At 38.3% G+C, this 22,376-nt stretch overlaps 1 protein-coding gene across 4 annotated transcripts in view; it reads right to left on the reverse strand.

The window, feature by feature from the left end:
- Window positions 1–22,376, reverse strand: part of LOC122844891 (roundabout homolog 2-like) — a 93,839-nt gene that overhangs the window by 26,266 nt on the left and 45,197 nt on the right. For 2 of the 4 annotated variants that reach the window (XM_044140725.1, XM_044140724.1), the window contains exons 3-15: window positions 17,655–17,812; window positions 17,315–17,435; window positions 17,040–17,178; window positions 14,209–14,345; window positions 12,700–12,711; window positions 12,091–12,215; window positions 9,947–10,118; window positions 7,172–7,377; window positions 5,092–5,173; window positions 4,223–4,388; window positions 3,489–3,655; window positions 3,280–3,401; window positions 1,605–1,836 (exon numbers count right to left, since the gene is read on the reverse strand). In XM_044140725.1, coding sequence (XP_043996660.1) covers window positions 1,605–1,836; window positions 3,280–3,401; window positions 3,489–3,655; window positions 4,223–4,388; window positions 5,092–5,173; window positions 7,172–7,377; window positions 9,947–10,118; window positions 12,091–12,215; window positions 12,700–12,711; window positions 14,209–14,345; window positions 17,040–17,178; window positions 17,315–17,435; window positions 17,655–17,812 — 1,839 coding nt within the window. The remainder of the gene's footprint in view (window positions 1–1,604; window positions 1,837–3,279; window positions 3,402–3,488; window positions 3,656–4,222; window positions 4,389–5,091; window positions 5,174–7,171; window positions 7,378–9,946; window positions 10,119–12,090; window positions 12,216–12,699; window positions 12,712–14,208; window positions 14,346–17,039; window positions 17,179–17,314; window positions 17,436–17,654; window positions 17,813–22,376) is intronic. The other 2 variants (XM_044140727.1, XM_044140726.1) reach the window with 1 other exon arrangement.

Genomic DNA, 22,376 nt, shown 5'->3' on the forward strand with positions numbered 1-22,376 from the left:
AACTATATTTTTAACTGAGAACAAGAACTCTGTTGTAAATATAATGTTGTTAATGCCAATAGATGGACTTTATTTATATAGAACCTTTTTTGTTATACTGACCATGTAAAGTGGCTTACACAAGAGCCACATACACCCAGTCGCACTCACACACCTGCAAAAGTTTGTACACATACACGGGTTGTTTGACAACTTGGAGTTAGGTGCTTTGTACAGGGAGCCACTGCCTCTGTCAGTAGAGTTATGGAGGGCTGTGCTTTGCCCTGAAATTCTTTTTCCTTGTTTTAAATTAACTCTTTATTGTCAACCCAGCTGCCTTTTCCTGCCTCATTACTAAAGTTTCTACCTCCACACACTCTCACTTCCACACAATTACTGTGTCCTGTGGCAAGCTATAATGGGACCTTCTGGCTTTCTATCACCAGTGGCTTTCTCTTCCAATCTCCATCAAAGCCATATTTGTGGAATGCCATGCAAATGGTTGTTCTGTCAAATGATTCTTCCACCAGAGCTTTCAATCTATTTAGCTCCCCTAGCATTAGCAATGAACCTCTTATCTACTTTTCGGAAAAATTCTCTCCCTAATCTGTGCGTCTGTTTTAGCAAATAGTAACGTGCTCAAATCTTGAGATTTTGTCTCATAAGCTAATCCTGCTGTTAACATCTCCAAGAACCTTATTGCTCACCTGTCAAGTGTATTCCTTGGTCTTCAAGAGCCTGCCTGATACATAAAACTCTGTAACAAAACTGAGAGTAAATTTTACACGGGTACACTCTATTTACTAGATAGGTCATTATGAAGATAATATATTATCTGATATTCTGAATCTATATTCAGTATATCAGAGAGAAGGGGATGAGTACATTTGCAGGCTGAACTATTTAGAAATTTATTTGTTAAAAAAAAGAAAGAAAAAAATGCCATGTATGATTCCAAAATGTGAACAACTTCAAAGTGTATAACAATTTTTCCAAAGAACTATTCACACACATATACACACGCCCACATGCACATAATTTTTAGACGTTTCTGCCACTATGTTAAATTCAGTTTGCGCAGCTAACACCTTAGACAAGAGAGGTGTTTGATTAATTGACTTACACAACAGCAGAGCTACGAGGAAATAGTCAAGTGTAATCATCCGTAAGGCTGATTGGTAAACGTGTTAGCAATGGGGGTTCATATAATGCATGTCTGGACAGGAATATGGCAGCAGGGGTCCAGAGCTAAACAGAGCTTTCCCAGTTAACTGAGCTTCAGTCACAAGAGATAGTTTCTGCCCTCCCCCTCTGCCCACCATTCCACAGAGGCCTTGAGTTGTCACAGAGCCCCACTGTGCTGTCTCGGAAACCTGTTTTCACACACAGGGGATATAACGCTGCACCAGTAAGTGTGGGTGGGTGGGTGTACTTGAAATGCCATTATCCATTACTATCAAACCATGAAGCCTTTACCAGTGGCATCCGAACACAAAAGTAAATCAAAACACAACATGAGACCAATTTCTTGTGGATTAACAGCTTTATGCCAAATTATTTTCATAATTATTAAGCTGAAAAGACAACGATTTTGCCAGAAATGCGAATAAACCTTCGCCGCTTACCTTCTTCCATAGTGCGTGCCGTCATGGATTCGCTGTCCGCCCCCTGGAATTCATTGAAGTATGGTCGCACCTTGATCTCATAGACGATGCCTTTGTTCAGAGCAGCGAGTGTTACGTCCCTCTCCGAGGCAATTCTCACGTCCTGGATCTGCCAGGGCCCGGGGGAGGGCAGCCCAGAAGTTTGTCGGTACAGAACCCGATAACCTTGAATAAACTGGGATGGGTTTTCCACCTTTAGGCAGGGATGGAAGGGAATCGACAGTCACCCGAGTGCTTATTGACTTAGAAAGAGAGACAAAAACTCATAAATTATGTGTATGCATTTACTTTTTTAAAAAGAAAATCTAATGTTTTGTCTTAATTCATCACATTACAAACACAGTTTAATGTGTATGTCATTGGGATTGCATGAGACAAACCAAAACAACCAAGACACCATATAATTGTGAAGTGATAGACATCTCAAAACATTGCATTCTTTAATTTTCGCTCCAAAACTTCGGGTTCTTTGAGCAACTCTTACATAAATTAAGGTTGGTGGAAGACTTGCCAGTACTTTAACAAACCTGTGAAGCCTTCATAGGTCTTTATTTACAAATTACACATAGGGGGATTTTTATACTAATTAGGTAACTGTTAAAAGTCATTGAGTATCAGAACAAAGGCTGTAAATGCATGGCACACCTTTAACAAATGTATTTGTATGAAAACTTTCCTCCTCTTCAGACGTTATGCACTTAATTGTATTGATCTATGACATTAAATGTCAATTAAATTATTGAAATTTGTGGCTATACTTGACAAACTGTGGACAACCGCATAATCTTCTTCCTCAGAAAAACATGAACTTTTTCTAGCATATCCCCAGAATGACCCTGTGGATAAGAAATGGTTGAGTTGAGATTGGACCTATGATCTAATAGGTATGAAATGAGAAAAACCAGCAGGAAACCGGGCCAGTGATACTATTTTCATCCTGTGTAACAGAATGCCAAATTAAAGTTATTAGATATACAATATTAGAAATTGGAAAAACAGTAAATTTATGCATGCAGTCCTTCTCTCAGGAGTTTTATTGCATTCAACAAAGATGAGGTTTTTTTTTTTTTTTTTTTTTTTAAGTGAGACCAAATCTATCCTGGCTTATATCCGGCTTTGACAATTAAAGTTGTGGCGGTAATTAATATGCTAGTTCTTATCAAAAATGGACAAAGATCAAAGGCTTGTATTACCATTCTGTTTCAAAAGTCTAGTTTATCACACATGGATGCCATTTCTGGAAAGCATTAGGTAACAGTCTGGTTCCAACCTATCTGAAGTGTACTACTCTGGAAGGTGCCATAGAGACCCTGCCAGCAGAGTAAAATATTATTCCCTGGATAAAGTGTTGCCTGCAGACTGCACTCAGAGGTGGGGCATGCGATTCCTAATGGTGATGTGTTTAGCCTGAATACAAACATTAGTCTTTATTTTAGCTTCACTTCAATCTAATTTAAACACTGTTTAAATTACACTGAATGTGTATCAGTAATGTCATTCTCGCCCCGCATGTGCCAACTTGCTCGAAACACATAGGCACACAAAAGTAGAAAGCTTAAGCCGGTTTTTGATACATTATCAAAGAGGGATAAAATGCACAACTTTAAGCTTTTTCCCTAAATTTACATATTCTCACCGTCCACGTGACCTGCACGGAAGTGGAGCTAAGGACCACAGGATTATGCATGTTGACCACAACATCTCCCAGCTCCTTCTGCACACGACGATGGTCTACTCCCTGCACTGTGGGACTAATGTCTGAGGGAGAGAAAAAAGAGACGTAGCCACGTAGGTCAAAGATAATTAACACAAATGATTTATTGCAGTTCGGTCTTATCTCCTCACCTTGCGTCCGGACAGGCTCAGACATTGGGCTTGGATCCCCGAGTCCTTGAGCATTTACAGCTCGTATGATGAACAGGTACACAGTGTTTGGTCGTAGGTCCTTGACGGTAAACTCAGTGGTCTTCACATGGTCGGCCACTGTTTGCCAGCTATTACTCACAGACTGACTGTAATAAAGAATGAATCAAATTAAACACCCAATAGACTACTGCCTATGTGTGTTGTGTTTCTGTTGCTGAGGAAGATAGGTTGCCTCAGGCTCCAGCATTTCTTTGCATCTAATAAAGTGGCATACATAATTTGATCTCCCGGTAAGCCAGAAGAGCATAGATTTTTCGGACGCATGCACCACTGCTATGAAATTCCATGTAAGTGCTCCTCAAATGTTGCTACAAAGTTCCAAAAATAACATGACTTACAGACACTCTGTCTGCACTGATACGGATTCACTAATCTCACCATGTCAAATCCAAGTATAGACATAATGGGAATGTCCAACACTATCACAAAGCTCAGGAAGCAGATGGCTCCTGTGTCCCAGAGATAGGCTTTGGTCAAAAATCTGTAGATCTACCCCAAACACATGAGTGTTTCCTCACTTTTACGTTGCAGACTTGTTTAGCTAGAAACCGCCCTGGCTTGCTTGAATTCCCCACAGAGACCCCTTACATCTGCTGTTGCCATGAAAGTTTGGGTCAGTAAGTGTTGCTCGTGGGCATAGGTCACAGACATACCCGAAAGCCTCAATGACATAGGAGGACACTGGGGAACCCGCCTCTGGTCCCGGTTCCCATGACAATGAGATACTGCTCTTGGTAACGTCAGTGACCTCTGGCTTGGAGGGCGGCCCAGGGAGGGCAGTTGTGTTGTGCGACATGAAATCCATGAGGTCAGTGGAGTCTGAGGAAGGAAGAGAGGCTGAATTAATAACTCTCCAACTCAAAGGGAAGGCTATGCTTTATACGCCTCAAACTTTTTCACAATTTGTTGGATTACAACAATGAACTTCACTACATTTGATTGGGATTTTGTCATAGACCAACAGAAAGTTGTGCTAAATTGAAAAGTAGGAGGAAAATGATTTATGGTTTTATTTTTTTTAGTTTTAGACATAGCTGAAAAGTGTGGTGGGCAGCTGTACTGTCCACATCTAAAGAATTTGAACTGTAAAATTGCTATTAACATAGACTCTCCATTCATTATGATGGAAGTTGACATATTTCACAAAGAAAAAGATAGCAAAATTTTAGTCTGTTGATGAGCAAAGCTGGTATGAAACACGCCGCTCCAAACACTTAAAACTGGATTTGAATCTTGCAGCAAATTGCTCTGCAAAGTACTTACAAAAGTAATTGAATACAAACACTTTTCAGATTTCATTTTTCAAAAAAAATAAAATAAAAAAAATCTAAAAACCATGTATTTTCTTTTCATGTTTCAATTATGCATTACACGGTGTTAGGCCTGCCACATAAAATGCCTTTAAAAACAGAGGTTTATGGGTGTAAAATATCAAAACGTGACAAAAGTTCAAGGGGTGTAAATACGCTTCCAAGGTACTGCAGCAGTGTGTTAATCTGTCAGATGAGATATTCCAACGGACCTTTGACATCCAAGTAGGCACTCCAAGATGTTTCTCCACTGGAGCTGGTAGCAACACAGGTGTAGAGTCCGGAGTCAGACAGCTATGAAAGCCACATTGTGATATTATTAATGATATTATAATTATTCAGGTCATAATTAATGTCCTACATGACAGTCTAATTCCAGCGTTGCAACAAAGCATAAAAAAAACCCAACAACAAACAGTTGGAAGACAGCACCGCCAATTAAATCCACCCCATAAATATGTTCCACAGATCCATGTCACACATGATACTGCTTTCAAGTTTGTTCTCTGTCCCTGTGTTCAGCTGAGTGCAACAGTCTTTGTAACTGTGATCCCTGATGGCTTTTACAAGCTCCTGCGTCAGTCTGGGTTTTTGAAGGAGGCTTGCAGCTAGCACTACAGTAAAAACGCATTAACCTCCCCTGGCCTGCATTTGGCACGGGGAGATCTGTAGAGTGGATAAGTGGAAACTTTACCATTGGCCAATGAAAAAAAAAAAAAAAAGAGAGATGCCATTAAAAGCTCACATTAATTTTCTTAATTGATTTTCTCCAATAATGGTCACATGCCATTCCCATAACCATCAACATTCCCATATCCAGTGCTGACACAGGAAATGAAAAATACGATGAATTTTTAAAAAAAAATTACTGGCAACATTTAGAGAGACTTACGTCACTCCTCTACCTCCTTCTCCCAAAAGAAGGAAGAAGTGACATAAGAATGGTGCTTTAATATGACACTGTGTGCAGCAGATTCTCCATTATACCACCACCTTCAGGCTCAACTCACCAGTTCCTGTACCCTAGTCCTTGAGTCAAACTGCTGCCTCAGAGATTTAAACCAAAAAGCAGCGTTTAACAACTTATAAAAATCAATACTTGCTATTCATCTTTTAAAAGCAAGCTGACTGCACTTGTCCTCTTGAATTACGCTCGGCTGAGATCACCTGACGAACAAACAAATCTCCCTTTATTCTTCAAAGTGCAGCATCAGATTTGATGCACAAATATAGAAATAATGATAATCCTGACTTTTTTTTGTTGTTCTTCTGGTGGCTTTTGATTTTGAATTAAGACAATACTCAAGCTTGTGATAAAGTAAAGCATTTCATATTTTGCTGGGACAGGTCAGAATTTTTGCTTTGACAGTTTCATGGAGCTTTTAGATGTTGTTGTCAACAGCAGCGCTTTTCTCCCACCATGTGCTCCATCCAATCACAAGCACTTTTGAAAGTCCCTATTTTCCAGATGGTTTTGATGGAGGACTTCTGAGATTGTTCCATCTAACAACCCATCTGCTGCATCAGGTTAAAGGACCTGACAGAAACACTTCTGGGTGAAACTTGTTTTCCTGCAATTATGTTTAACACTTCAAGTTTGACAAACTGAAAGGGATGCTTGTGAAAGCATCATGCTCCCCAGCCAAATGCTTTCTATAAAACAATTTAACCCAGAGTCAGTGAGACTAAATGATAAGTTATCTCTTAAAATTTCTGCTTTATATTAGGGATTTGTCGAAATCAGGGGAGAAATCAAATATCAAGATACACGATCTAGTAATTTTAAAAACACACAACATTTTAGGTAAAGTCTGACTCTGCACTGGTTAGTTGCTGTTAGGAGATGACCAGCATCTGGTGATATAAACAAGCTAGAAGGTCACTGTAGTTTTAAATCTGAAAAACTGAAATATATAGAATGATCAAACCTGAACTGGATAATTCCACCCTGAACATATATTCCCTAAAATAAAATTTGAGATATATGAAACCTTTCAATGTTTGGTTGTAGCAACTACTTTCTTGATATGTGAAGATGAATCGGCATACAATGATCTACATATTGACTAGAATAACTAGATTTATTACTTCAAGCCGTTTGAATAGCAAATTGATGCATAGTTGAAAAGGTGTGATTTTATCCTGTAGAGGTTCTTTACAAAGCTGCAAAAGTATGACATTGCAAAGAGGCAAAAGCACAAGCACTGTTTTAAGGGCTGGGAAAAAAACAATAAGTAGTGTCAAAGAAAAGATAAGCTACAATTATTTTTGGGAAAATCCACTCTAACCCACCCTTGTGTTCTGGATCTGAAGGCTGCCATGCTCGAGTAAGGAAAACCGCGGGTCTTGTCCAAGCAGATTTGCCCCATTCTTCCTCCAGGTGACAGTCGGCTCTGGATCTCCTGAGGCCTGGCACCGGAGGATGGACACGCCTCCTAGCGCTTGCGTTTGGTTGGACGGGCCCTGCCGGATGATGGGTGGTGGGCGGCCCTTGGAGGCTGATAGTAAAAAGCGATTTCAAACAGTGTTATTCAAATTCTTTCTTACCACTGTTATTTGGTTTTCAAAGAACAAAACAACAGCTTGCTTTTCTAACTACTTGTTACAGTTCTGAAAAAGGTAGCTGACCTTCTCACAAGGTGTTAATTTGCAGCTGCAATAATTACATCAGCGGCTGCACGTCCAACATGTTAGCGTCTAGTCTGATGGATTTGTTGTGAGGGGAAGTGACTGTTTCGCACAGCCTTTCTGCATCGGGGTGGTGTACTCATGGCACTGCATCACACACCTTTGAGCTTTAATTACTAGGTGAGGATTAACGATGCTTCACCCGTGGTGCTAATTACCATGGCTTCTTTATAACACCTCTCACACATTCATGCCTGTCCTCCCTCATCCTACTGCGTGACTCATGGCTGCACTTTCTTCCCCCTGAAAAAAAGGTTCCCTCCATTCGCTAGCAAACACAGATAAAACTAAACTCTGAATTAGCATGCCAAGCTGAACAATGAGGTTCTACTTTTAAAGCTTTTCTTTTTTTTTAGGACTTGTTATATCACGCAGGACACAGCCTCTGGACTTTGAAACAGTAATTTCTGGAGTGCCAAATCTCTCTCTTAGCCTCGTAACTACCCCTTGCTTCCAATTTCCTCACCACTGTTATCAAGTGAGTCTCCATTCACAGAAGAGTGTACAGCATGCTCCCGAAGTCTTTTCCTTTATCACAAGTCCCACAGCACAATGAGCCAGACAGCATTTCAAGCAGAATATCAGGTACAGGTAAGTACAGCATAATGTTCTAGAAGGGAAGTCATGTGCGACTGTTACAGAAGATTAATAGTTTGGTTTTATGTAGAGAGTTGCTTAAAAATGAGACTGTGCTGAGAATTTTCTGATATGTTAAAGGTTTCAGTCATTTCTGGATAAGGTGGGCAGGTTTACTGTAATGTGGACCCTTTTGCAGCCTTCCAGAATAAACATCTGGGGAAAAAAAAAAAAACAACAAAAAAAATAACCTCTTGAATTTCCGGTCCATATATTATTCAACATGCAACAAAGGTTATGAGATATGGATCGGGGACAAGAGAATTGATGGACGGATAGCTGGATGAATGTAGAGAGATTTTGAAAATTTCTTATCCCTTTTTCACTGGGAGCAAGCACATAATTTCTTTTTTCAATCATAATATTGGTCTTTGCTGGAAAAGAAGGAACATTTCCACAAAAATATCCTGTCTGTAAGTCAACTCATCATCATCCCAAGTGATTGAAGAGCAAACTACTATATTAAAGTCTTGCTCTTTTTCAGGGGGCAATTCTGTATCGAAAGGAGTCACTTTGTCCAGCTTTAACCACCAAAGTAATAAAATGTTTCTGTCAGAAGTAACTCTCATACCCAAGAATCGTTGTTTCTGCTTTTTTTTTCATTCAATACCACATATGTAAAGCATTAACACCAATATTTTTTGTCCACATACACATCTCTTTTCTTTTGAATGATGTGATGAAATAGAGTGGCTTTATGAACATAGGTTACTTTTGGTACAAAGATGCTGAACATATGAGTAAGTGCATATTTTAATCCAGCCAAATACCATCCTTTGAAGTTTAAAGCAATTTTGTCAGATGCAAATTGAATTCACTAATAAATAGTGCATATTTGAACCTTTAAAAACATTTTATCCACATTTGAACCCTGTTGTATGATGCTCCATGTGATAATCTTAAATAATTCCACAACTGGGACTCTTCAAGCTTCCAAAATCCCCCAGGCCTCAAGCCAACACTCTCGCCGTCTCTGTTTACACCCATCTATCAAAGACGTTTCTCCCATCACTTGCATTCTACACCTAACATTTTGATATTGATCCGTGTCCTCTGAGTGACAGAACAGAAGTCACTCTGACTCCAAAAAAAACAAAACAAAACAAAAAAAAACACTTCAACAGATGTTAATTTAATAATGTGTGGGCGAAAAAAAAAAAAAAAATAAGCCAAGAAACAAATGAAATGAGGAGAGGAAACAACTCCGAGCTGCCAATGGCTGAGCACTTAATGTTGGCATTAAAGCTTTGATAAAAAATAAAAAAAGTGTAAAGTGTCTCTTAAGCAGACACTTTTTTGGTGTTTTAGACTTTTTCTGCCTTTTAACTTTTCCATCATAGAGGGTTGGAGGTGAAAAGACGATTGAGAGTGACTGGCTTTTAGAACTTAAGAGATCTTTGTCAGAAAACTACAAGTGTGGGCAGATGCTTCTGTTCACTGTCAGCCAAGCTGCCAGCTTATGTGTTTGTGCTTCTCATGAAATGAAAGCACCAAAGGGATCACAGGTGAAGCTAGACCAACATCAAACACACACTCCATTTATAATGCAAGTAGCTAGTGTGGTGCTAGAATTTCATCAATATTGCTGAAGTAGAGAAACCTCGACCTAATCAGTGGCTCGGGATTGAATTGAGCACTACTCCAGCAGTAGATCGCATAACTAAAAGTTCGTGCTCTAAAGGTAGACATTTTCTTTTCCTGTAAATGAGGACGGTGTGCATGTGCTACTGCGTCCCGCCTTACCGTCTGCTACCTCCAGCTGGGCCTTGGCCATGATGCTGCCTGCCACTGTGAGGGCTTGGCAGATGTAGTAGCCTGCGTCTGAGCGCTGCACAGATGATATGGTCAGCTCTCCATTCACAGACACAGACACTCGGTCATCTCCCTGTGCTGGTTGATTGGGAAACAGCAGATCCTGCAGAAGCAAACGTTTGGAATAAATGTAAATTGAGATTAGTTGTTTTCTTCCTTCCTTTTTTTTTCCTGATGTGTGATTTTTTACTAAAGCAAACATATATTATAAAAAAAAACCTATGTATTGACAGATACATACTACTTTATTATAAAAAATTCAGCTGCACTGGCGAACGTCAATGAAAGCCAAGTCATATTACTGAACTATTAAGTAGCATGGTTCAGTTTCTATAGAGTTAATAGTGTAAAAGTGTCACAACCAGTTAATCTATCTAGTTTCTTATTCTGATGTACATTGGTATCAAAGTTTCAGATGTTCTTCATTAAGAAATTGTTTTTAATCCATTTGGATGACAATGGAAAAAAAAAATAAGTGCTTCAATTAGAACATGTCTGCAGTACCTGGTATTCTAAAACGTTATGCGCAATCTTGTTGAATAAAGGGGGTCAATGTTTCTTTTGCTTGGTTAGAATTACAGCTTCTCACCAAAGTACTGCTCCTGCTGTGATAACCTGCACTTATGACCATGAAATTGAGGCATCAGGGCTCCGTGCCTCTGCACCCCAGGCGGACCAACTGATGGACAGGAAAGGACATTAGCCTGCTTTCATTACGTCTAATGACGCTAATGCAGCACATGACATTGTCTCTCGCAAAGTGAATTGGCCCTCAGACAGGCGTGGATTGATAATAAATGACCACTTCATTATATATATGTGGAACAGAACCACATTCTGTTCTGACCTGGGTTGATCCTTTTAGTTAAAGCCGCTTCCTTTTTAATCCAAACATTTTAGCTAAAGCGCTAGCTCTTTATCGACATCAGTTTGTGCACCAACAGTTGAAGCAAAAGAGAAATGTTCCACATGTTCTGAAAGTTGAAATTAGTGAGGTTTAATGTTTTGGGTAACATTTGTTAATCTCTTCATTTATATGATCTATTCCTTTATTTATACTGTATTTACCTGGATTTTAAGGCATTTTGTTTCAGCTGTAGAAAATGACAGGATGTCATGGTAAAAAATGCTCCAGCATCACTTTTCTACACCTTTGACCTTCATAATTTGATCAACAGATAAAATGGGCTGGCACAGATTTTTCCACCCCATGAAAGCTGCAGGTTTCATATGTGATGTCTAGTTCACATGTGGACATCCTAGCATCAACACAGCACAAATTCTTTAACAATGATGTTAAAACAACATTATTCAGTTTCATACTATTGGATGAAACCACCTGGCTGACTGAACCTTGCAAGCAGAAGTTGAAATGGAATTCAAGTTTTCAAAATGTAAATTACTAAGCAAAACATTTTCTGACCACTTGGTGGTATTAAGGTTTCATTGAAATGTCCTTGTTAGATGATCATCTGATATTTGAAATTGCAAAGAAAAGAAATTATGGTGACGTCACAGCAAAAGTAATGCACCTTATCCTGACACAGCAGCATATTTTGGGATTAGGGATTTAATTTCACACCCTTGATCCCAATACGGCCACTATCAAAAATAGAGCTGCGACAATAAAGATACTTCAATACCTGACACGACCTGATTACAAAATCCCCCAAATCACACATTAAAGTTTAAGTAGTGTGTTTTACATTGATTTAAATAAATCTAATGTGTGTTTACATTACATAACATGTGTAATTTTAAATCACATGTTGATTTAAAATTATTCGCAATCAGTGTTTTGAATTTTCTTATTCTGTCTAGATGACCACTCTAATACTTCTACATAAGAGACGAGCCAACTTGGTCAAAATGCCAAAGCGTTAAAACTGCTAATTTTAGGAATTTATTAAAGCTACAAAAGATCACAAATTGTGTTTTATGGAATCTTCATTTAATACTTGTGATGCCATTCCTTTTTTGACAAATCAAAGAGTTCTTGATATTGAGATATAACTAACCTAAGTACGAAAGATTTATTTTTGCAACTCAAGAGCCAATCTCTTCAAATTGCTCACCTTGCTGCCTTCTCTTTGCCAGAAGACTGTTGGCTGAGGTTTGCCTCTGGTCACACAGGGAAAGGTAGCTGTCCGTCCCTGAGCCACAATCTGGTCCCGAGGTCGCACCACAAACTGAGGTGCTTCTAAGTTTGAAAATGAACAAAAAAAAACAACATAAAAAGGCAATGTATTCTAGTAGACTTCTCATTACTGTTAGACTATATCGTGAGTATGTGTCTCTCTACTAGATGAAGAGCTGAAAGCTAAAGGATTTCATGCACTGTGTGTTTTCTTTTCATTGAACTAGTTCTTATTTCTACTAGTCAAACAAGCCACTGAAATGTCAGAAATTTTCAAACTTCATCTCTATTATAGTTTTTGAACTACAGGATGTCAATCACACCTGAACCCACATATTGGAAGAATTCAGAATATACATATTAAGTTTTCCAGTGGAAGTCAGACGTTGATACAGAGCAGATATGCATGTCTAAAAAAATACTTGATGGCTGTGCTTGTGGAATGCAACAAGAGCTCATGCATACTGAACATGTCTGTGATTGAAAAACATAAACAAAAAAAATAAATAAAATAAGCACATGCACAATGGGATCACCTCTTACTTACCAACGGGGCGAGCTGGTGACACAACAATGGTGTGGGTGACATTGACACGCAACACAGAGAGAAGGAAAGCAGAGGAGCAGAACAGAGGGACAGGAAAAGAAAGAAATGAAAATCAGAAATGAATGAAATGGAGCTGGGTTTCCATCCATGAAGCTCAGGGACAAGAAGGGTAACTCTGTCACCAAAGCAGGAGATGGCATGGAATCTAACCCTCATAGCAATTCAAAAAAACAACAATACAAAATTTATTTAAAAAAAAATACATGAATGCAGTTGAAATATCTGTTTGATAACCAAACAGATATGCAGCACGTGATACAGACCTAGAACAAAGGAGACTTAAAGACCAATAAATACAATCAAACCAACTGAATAGAGATTTTCAGTAATTATATTTAGTATGAGCTGATATGAGACTGCCATGGTAAAAAAAAAAAAAAAAGCAATGGTTTGAGTGAATTGCTGAATTCACATCAAAAATATGCTTTTTGTTGTTAAAATATATTTTTTAATACTTTAATTAGTATTAATAATAGTGAAATTAAACAAATATGATTTTTTATCATATCATGTATTCATTTTTTTAAACACATACTTATGTAAACACTTTCTAAATTTAATAGTTGTGTTCAAGTCAATAAAGTACCTAATATTTAACTTTTTGCCATTACAACAAAACAAATGGATCATTTAACCCATATCATAAAGTTAATTAGTTACTTTATTATTACGTACCATTTTCTCAGATGGTCATCCTTAAGAAATATTTTGTTGAAAAATTCAAGTTGTTTTAAATTGTTAACTTTTACAACCTTTGTGTATCTTGATACAGAGACTCAAACACTGTGTAATTACAGTCACTACATACCATGACTGCCTCAAGCAGATACATGGGGTCACTGACATTAATAGCTTTTTAAAAAATGATTGACATAGGGAATACCTTACAAAACTAAGCTCCCAAATTGCATTGGAATATTATGTTATTTACCAAACTATCAACAAGTCATATCAAAACATGAGAGTAAACATGCTATTGTTAGCCTGGCAACTTATCCAGATAGAACAAAAAAAGAAAAAAAAAAAAAAAATGTCATCTGGGACTTTCTTGAAAGCCTTAGCTGTATGTGTGGAGTCAGAAGCAAATTATGAATTAAAAAAGAAATAGAATGTTTTGCAAGTTTTGAGAGACATATTGTCACCTTCCAAAAGAAAATGGCCTAAGTAATTTTTTGCTAAAAGTAATTTTGGTCAAATAAAAAAATAGAAAATCATGACCTCTTTTTTGCCAAAAGATGAATTACGCAAACCCCCTCCCCCCCAAAAAAAAACAAACCCAACAACAACAACAAAACACTTCAGGCAAAAAATTACTTAGGTTATTATTACAGGAAGGTGACAATATTACAAATGTCTTCTAGAAGCTCTTGTGTTGCTTTTCAAGAAATAGAAAATATCAGGGAATGGTTATGCCCTTTGCCACACATGAGAGCACCAGCAGTTACCCACCTCTGATGGTCAAGTAGGCCGAGGCCTCGGCTTTACCCACACGGTTCTCTGCTACGCACGTAAACGTCCCTTGATCGCTAACAGATGCCTTTTTTATCCTTAGCATTGAGTCCTCTCTGTCATATCTGATGTCATACCTGGAGAAGAGGTGTTAGACGTTAAACATTACAAGCGAAATACAAATAAAGACCCTGCCCGGGGTCTTTCTGCATGGAGTTTGCATGTTCTCCCTGTGCATGCGTGGGTTCTCTCCGGGTTCTCCGGCTTCCTCCCACAGTCCAAAAACATGACTGCCAGGTTAATTGGTCTCTCTAAATTCTCCCTAGGTGTGAGTGTGTGTGTGAATGGTTGAGTGTCCTGTATGTCTCTGTGTTGGCCTGCGACAGACTGGCGACCTGTCCAGGGTGAACCCCGCCTCTCGCCCGGAACGTAGCTGGAGATAAACACCAGCAACCCTCCCGACCCCATTAGGGACAAGGGTGAACAGAAAATGGATGGATGGATGGATGGATGGATGGATACAAATAAATATTCTAAATCATGTAAATACAAATTCAAAAGTTATTTCTGTGAAGCAACTCAGCAAAACAAACATTGCGGTGTGTAAACTTGTGTGCGATGTTTTGCATGGAAGCTCTAAAAAGAAAGTGTCATTTTTTGATAGAATAACAACAGACTTTCTCAGGCACTTGCCAGGGATGGGATGAAAAGAAGAGCAATTAAACTCAGAGATGAAGGCGCAGAAAAATGAAAGGAGCTTTCAGTTAGAACGCTGATTGTTCGACTACTTCAATATTCATAAAGACGCACAGCCCACACTGTAGTGTGGGTTGTTGTGTAGTTCATGAGAGTGTGTGTCTCTGCAAGACAGAGAGAGAGAGAGGCACAGACAAACAGTCTGACAGTAAGGGAGTGGCACAGTCTGACAAACTGAATGTGATGATTGGGCCAAGCAGTAAAACATAACTAATTCATAGAGATGTTCCATGTATTTGAGTGTATCCATCAGCGAAGCAAACGTGAGACGGCAGCAATACAGTTAAGAGTGAGAGAACCATCTCAGCCATCTGAGTTTAGATAAGCACTCGAAGGGCCAAGAGACGAAATGAGTAGGGGAGCAAAGAGTTAGGTCTCCTTCTCTTGGGTCCCCTTTGGCATGAAAGATCTTGTGAAATTGTCTACCCAGCCATACTGATTCAAAGATGGAAGACAAGTCAGGCAGAGAAATGGTACAGAGGGTGAGAAAAAGTCACATTCGAGAAAGATGTTCCAAAAGGGTGTGGGCAGAATATCGATGTGGGGGATGAGTTGGTGGGGGTAGTTATGGAAGTCCATCCAGAGTCTGGTGAGGACTCCATTCACAGCGCATCTCTGACCCAGATACAAATGTCCCAGGAGGCTGGTAGGTTTTGGAAAAGAATGAAAGAAGTGAAAGGAGGAAAGTGAGGGAAACTGGTTCTAGAAGTAGGACATAGTTTACAGTCAGAGGGTCCAACCTAGGCTGGTAGGCAGGCTGCCAGACATAAAGCTGAGTAACAGTCATCTTAAACATATAAGCCGCGACATTATTACTAATAACTGCTCAAATGAAAAACATTCACCACTCTGTTGTAGTGGTTCCCAGAGGTTTGTAGGAGAATATGAGCAACATGTTAAAGGTAAATAGGAAAATTAAAACAGGTATGACAGTGAAAAACAGAATAAGATTGTCTATTGGTGTCAGAAAAAAGGAAAATTTGTTGAACGGCAAAAAATCACCTTGCTGTGCGAAGATGAAGTATGGCGTGCACTTTATATTAACTGCATGTATATTGCTGAATTTTAATAATGGTCTGACAGAATAACCAGAGGTAACAAAGCATCACAGTTTATTCTATGTGCTGCTCCATTGACCACTACTTTTATTTCCAAAAGTCTTTACTACATCCCTGAACAATAGGAGGATATAACCTGATATTTTGTTTCAGTTTTACAGCTTGTTGTACATTGTTTGTTACTGTGACGGATTCCACCATCATGAACCCTTTTATTGACCAAATATGTCAGCAAAATATGGATAAACTAACAGCGTAACAGAGCACCCTGCCAGCAACAGGCATATGTTTTCAAAAGGTTTAACTGCCTTTAAAAACATGCCTCAATTTGGTCAACAAAAAGAAAATAACAATTGCAATAGACGTTGACGGTTCATAGACACGGCACATATTTCCATTTCAGTTAAGATATTCAATTATGCATCGCTATTTCTTTAATGAAAATTCTATTGATTTCCTGAGCCAGGCAGGTAACATGTGACTGCAGTGTGGTCCATGCGTCAAATAATAAGAAATGTTTCTAACAAGAAAGAGAAAACCACTCAGTATTAGGAGGGTGGTCATAATATTATGGCCGGTCAGTGTATTTATTGTTACACACTGTTATGGATTAACCCCACAAAGTCCAACAATGACTTGAAATTATTAACGTCCAATCCATCTGTAAGAGTGTTTGGTGATAAATTCTGCAGTAAATTCTGATATCAGTTGTGTGTGTTCTTACACTGGATTGCATCATGCCGTATTGTAGAGGCTTCATGTGGTTTGAATTATACGAGCATCCACACATCACCTCCCAGACACACACCCATTTCTCAAACCTTTGTGTGTTATTTGATCAGAAAATATGCTGCTAATTGAAATGTTTGATATGCATTTTTTAATACTGAATTTTAAGTATCATTCTTTAACTGTCCTAATAGTTAGAAGTGCTTAAATGTTCTTATTTTCACAGCTGCAGTACTCACTGACAGACGTGCTTATTATGGACTGCACACATTCACTCCCAGCCCTCACCTGCCACGAGGAACATCCACATCCTCTTTTTTCCAGCGCAGAGCAGGCGGTGGGTCACCATGGACCTGACATCTGAACTCCACACTCTCATCAACTAGAACCACCTGGTTCACAGGGCGCTGCATAAATGCTGGTCTTTCTAAATGAGGATCGCATACAGCGTAGGTGTTAATTAGGCAAAGGGGTTAAATATTGTTGGTGCATCGAGAGCCAGTGAATATTTCTGCACTTAGCTGGTTTTAATTTATGCACCGAGTGTGAAAGAGATTTCCTACCGTATACTGAAAGTTGTGCTTTTTCACTTTCCCTTTCTCCAACCATGTTAGAGGCCACACACACATATATCCCTGAATCGCTCTTCTTAGTATTTGAAATGGTCAGCTTTCCTCCTCGGACCTGAAGAAGAAAAAAATTAGCTATCCACTTCAAAGCAAAATATGTCAAACTGCAGCACATTATTAATATAATTCTAAGGTTAACATGCAATTTTACAACAAACAAGATGATTGACATGTTTCTATTATGTTTTTTTTTTTTTGGAGGTTAGCATCATAGCTTCACATTTTATTCTTCTTTGTTGTTACCACCAGGTACGTTTTTGGAAAATGAACCCACCATGATCCTGTCATCCTTGAGATCCAGTTGAGTTTTGTCTCTTCGCCAGAATACGGTCGGTTCAGGATGCCCGCGTGGAGGCTGACACTCAAAACTCGCAGTTTCTCCAACCGCCACCACCACGTCCTGCGGGTTCTGACGGAAGTCATCTCGCAACACTAGAATGAAAAGCAGGTGTAACACAGAATCATATTATAAATGTAATGATGTATGATTTCTTTAAATATTTTACTTCCTCCAGCTGGTTTGGAAATCAAAAAGTCACTCTTAGAATAAGTGGTCTTTTCTTTAGTAAGTATTTCACAGTTTCCTGAAATAGAGGCCAAGCCCTGGTTGTAGACTGCAAAGTGAAAGTGCATATAGCAGAAAAATAAGAGAAAGACATCATTCACATCAAGAGAAATATCACAAATAAAACGTCTAAATCCACCTATGGGCTAAGTAGCAAGTTTCCACAATTTGATTAAACATTTCAAAATTTAAAGAAAAAAAATACATTGAAATTTGACTTAGTTTTACTGGTCAAAGCTTGTAATGTATATGTAAAAAAAAATTAGTAAGGAATTCATCATTAAAAAATAAGATAAAATCTTCATATTTTATACAACCACACAAGGTGGCCTCTCCATTTTTTTTGAGAAAAATCCCCACAGTTTCTTACTTTTTATAAATTAGTTTCCTTTAGTTTGAGTTTATTGAATGTAGTGTAATAAAATAAGAAACAAAGTTATATACAAAGAAATAAATTTGGAACAACCTTCAACATTACAAACAGTGCAGATGTAAAAAACAAAAGACACATTTTCTATTTAATTTATGTGGGTACCTCAGAGGCTTAGCAAAAAAAGGAAAAATAAATGTTCTAGTTAAGAATAATGCTTGATGTTCATGTTATAAATATGAGTAAAAAAAACCCTTGCATGTAATCTCTGCTTTGGTAAATATAAGCAGCTTGTGGTCAGTGAAAATATTTATGAGCCAGTGATGTGATGTTTTAAAGCCTTATATGCCAGCATCAACTCAGGGGTATAAGAAGGTTCACTGTGGGCCGCAAACTGAAGGCTGTCCATAATAAAAGTACTGCAAAAAACTTTCAGTGATGAGATCGAAAGAAATCAGTGTTCCAATGAAATCGCGAGTTTGGTTGAGTCTGTTTTTCTGATGAAACCTTGGAAAGAAAAAGCAGAGCCTGTCCTTCTGCAGCAGACACGGCATCAGGTCTTGGACTCTTGGAAATGCATTTGCAATACTCCGCATATAAATTTGAAAAGAAAGTCCTAACTGATTGCCGACTGAGGGTATCAACTGGATCAAACAGTCCGTCATAAAGACTTGTGAAATTGCAGAAAGGCCTGATTTAGGAGCAAGGTTGCACACATTTCAAAACATCTCAGTGATAGCAACAAATTTCAGAAATGTGTTCCAGCTCAATTATATTACCTGTTTTGAAATATATATATATATATATATATATATATATATATATATATATATATATATATATATATATGGAAACTCCTTCATTATTCTCTGCAAGGAATCCACACCAACTGGAAGGAAGACAACTACTATTTTATATAAAGAAAACAGCTGTCAAAGCCAAGCGTGGGTAAAATATAACACTATTCCATTTTTATCTCACATCTAGACACTTTTTAGTTCATTAGAATTCCATTTGCAACAGTTTTATCATTCTCAAGTCAACATTTTCATTTATCTAAGAATATCTGCATCTTATTTTCATCATTACAACAGTATGTGTCAAATAATTACAGCGCAAGCCAAGAGAACGCATCCTGACCAGATGTATGAGGTAGTTAAGGTGACGTTAAAAGGAAAAATCTTCAAAGTCCATAACGCTGTCAGAACTGTTAAACAAATATCTGTTTAAAAGCAGCCGCCGCTTTAAGTAGCTGCAGGAAAGACTGCACTGTACGCTGTCATTGGGATTAAGTTTAAAAATAGAGATTGTACGTTGGATCCTGCAATGATTTGTAACTTCTTTGCATTAATAGCTTGTGACATGTTGTTTTTGCGAAAAGCCTTGCTGTAGGCCCATTTTAAATAATAAAGAGCAGTGTGTGACATCAATCATAGCCACAAAAATAAAATTCCAATGCGCCTTACCTTTTCTCATCAAAGAGCAATGGGCTTCTGCATAAAAACATTAGCCGCAGACTGTCATTTCTGCTTTAACGTATGAGGAATTAATGAAAACTGGGAGAGATTAATTATATCTCACTGTAAGTGATAGTTTGTAAAACTCCGAGCAGCATAAACTTGCATGGTGCTCAGTCTGCCTTTTATCCTCATTAATGCCATAAACTGTTCTGTAGATATACTGTAGCATGAATTCCAAGTCCCTGAGGACACCTCGAGTGAAAAGGAAATAAGGAAGCAGCCAGTGGCCCTTTGGCCCAGCTGTCAATCACATCCCGCAGTAAATGAGCCTCAGTTGCAACATTACTTTGGCACAGACATATGCCTGGTTGGCTGTCATGTTGTAGTGTACGCTTAGTGACCCATTCCATGCAGGCAACGTTGCATCCGTCCAGGCACACAACAGCATTGCTTGTTCCCGTGTTGACAATGCTTTTCTAACTCGTGTCCCGGGAGGCTTCAACACTCAGACGTAAACAGGGGAAACTTGAAAACTAGATAATTGGGTACATGAAGTGTAAAGAGATTGACAGAGAAGTAAGTAAAAACTTAAAAAAATAAATAAATAAAAAATGTCATTTGAACATTTCTGATGGGCAAAGAGGGAGAACAGAGAGAAACTTATTTCTGGATTTATTGGAAGTATGTGTCACAGAGCGACACGGTGTGGTGTAGATTTGAGGTTTTGAAGGAATATAAAGAATACCTTTTCCACATTTTTAACAAATACAAATCTGAAAAGTGTGTTGTGCATTTGTGTTCAGTAGGTATGAGTAAATTCTAAGACTACAACTAAGTTTTTTTTTGGATATCTAGAAAATCGTTGTCCATTTCTTTGAATGCATTTTAACAGATATTTCTACATGTTCTCCGTTGGATGTGGGTCTTTCTTTCACCAATGTTTTTTCTTCTTTCAGTTCTTCCATAAAGATCAGAGTTGTGGAGGACAGGAGTAATGGTTTCCCTCAGCAGCGTCTCCCATCTGTGCTCTGGAACTCCACAGCTCCTCTACAGTCAACATGGCATGTTCACGTTGGGGTACATTTTCAGGGATATACTCCAATTTTTACATTGTGAAAATTTGGAGCATAGTAAATCCTTTTCAAACTTTCCTCCCATATTTGAGTTATCTACTTTGTGTTAGTCTACCACATGACATCTTATTAAAATACATAATGGTGGGTGGCTGTTCTGTGACAAAATGTAAACGGGTTCAGTGTGTATATGGCTGCTGAAATACTGGCTTGATTTTGCAAATGTGTATTTAAATTAAAATATTTCAGAAATTCTCAGGCTGTTTCGCAAATTATACTCATGGCAATGCTTAGATATTACCAACTTTCACAACAACGAAAAATCACTAAAACATTTGGGGTTTTATTTTGTTTCTAATAATAATTTGGTTGCTTTATGATGGAGTGTGCTGAATCATGTCCGTGTAAATTGGAAGTGAATTACTTGTTACGTGCAATTTCTTCTTAATAGGCTGCTGTCAATTTAAAAGGCTGTGAAAGCGTGGTCAAATACATCAGCGCTGCTGGTAGTCTGGCAGTGATTTATTCAGTCCTGACAGTATGTATGAATGGCCACCATCCTACCACCTTCCATGCTGTAGTGGGTGTTCCCTTTTCCCTGCCTGATTTCGCTAAGAGGCCTGTGCGGCGTTCTGTGGGTGGTACATACGATGGCATGCGAGACATGGGGTGGAGGTGCTGGTGTTCTAATCTGTTTTTCTCAAATGAGGAACCCCTGCAGAGGCAGCAGTAATGTGTAGTCTGTTGTCTGGTGGTAATTATTTCAGATGCTGTGCCTGCCACCGCTGCCTAATGCTGTTTGATTGAGTACTGCTCAATTATTCAAACAAGGCATTCAGGGGTCTCACCCATTTGCCAGTTACATTTATCAAATCAGAAGGAGAATAATTTGTAAATGGGCTTCATTTCATGGAACAATAGGTGGTAAAAAATATGTGACAAGGTGGCAGTCTGTGAAAACAAATAGCTATACAGAGACTCATTACATGATCAGAAGAAGGAACATATATGGTAGAAAAATTGGATACATTTTGTGCAACGTATCTCGTCAAGCATCCTTGAAGAATGAAAAGAAAAAAAAGGCATTGTTTCTGTTATACAACTAAATTTTACATGACTATCAATTTAAATGATTACAAACTGAAGATTAGGAGAAAGCAGAATGCACATGTATGCTAGCATCTATCATTATTGGAAATCTGAATTCTACATAAATAATATGCTGTTAATCATGAAGGTACTGCTGTATATCATGCAACTTGGAGGTTAGAGAAACCTCTAAGTGTAACCTCACAATTTTTACAAATAAAAATCTGAAAAATGAGGGGCAGATTAAGCCCACTCGATTACTTTGCACAAACATGATATATCTTACTGTATACTGAAGGTTGTTCTGTTTAAAGTTGAATCTCTGCCCCAAAGAGCTTGGTTTTCAGGCAATTAGTAAACTTTTTGACAGACACATTTTGGACTAGTACTTATATCTATTTGTTGCCCGGAGGACACATTTACATGCCTGTCTCTGGTT

Source organism: Gambusia affinis, linkage group LG15 (genome assembly GCF_019740435.1).
Source record: "Gambusia affinis linkage group LG15, SWU_Gaff_1.0, whole genome shotgun sequence".
In the NCBI taxonomy this organism is placed as follows: Eukaryota; Metazoa; Chordata; class Actinopteri; order Cyprinodontiformes; family Poeciliidae; genus Gambusia; species Gambusia affinis.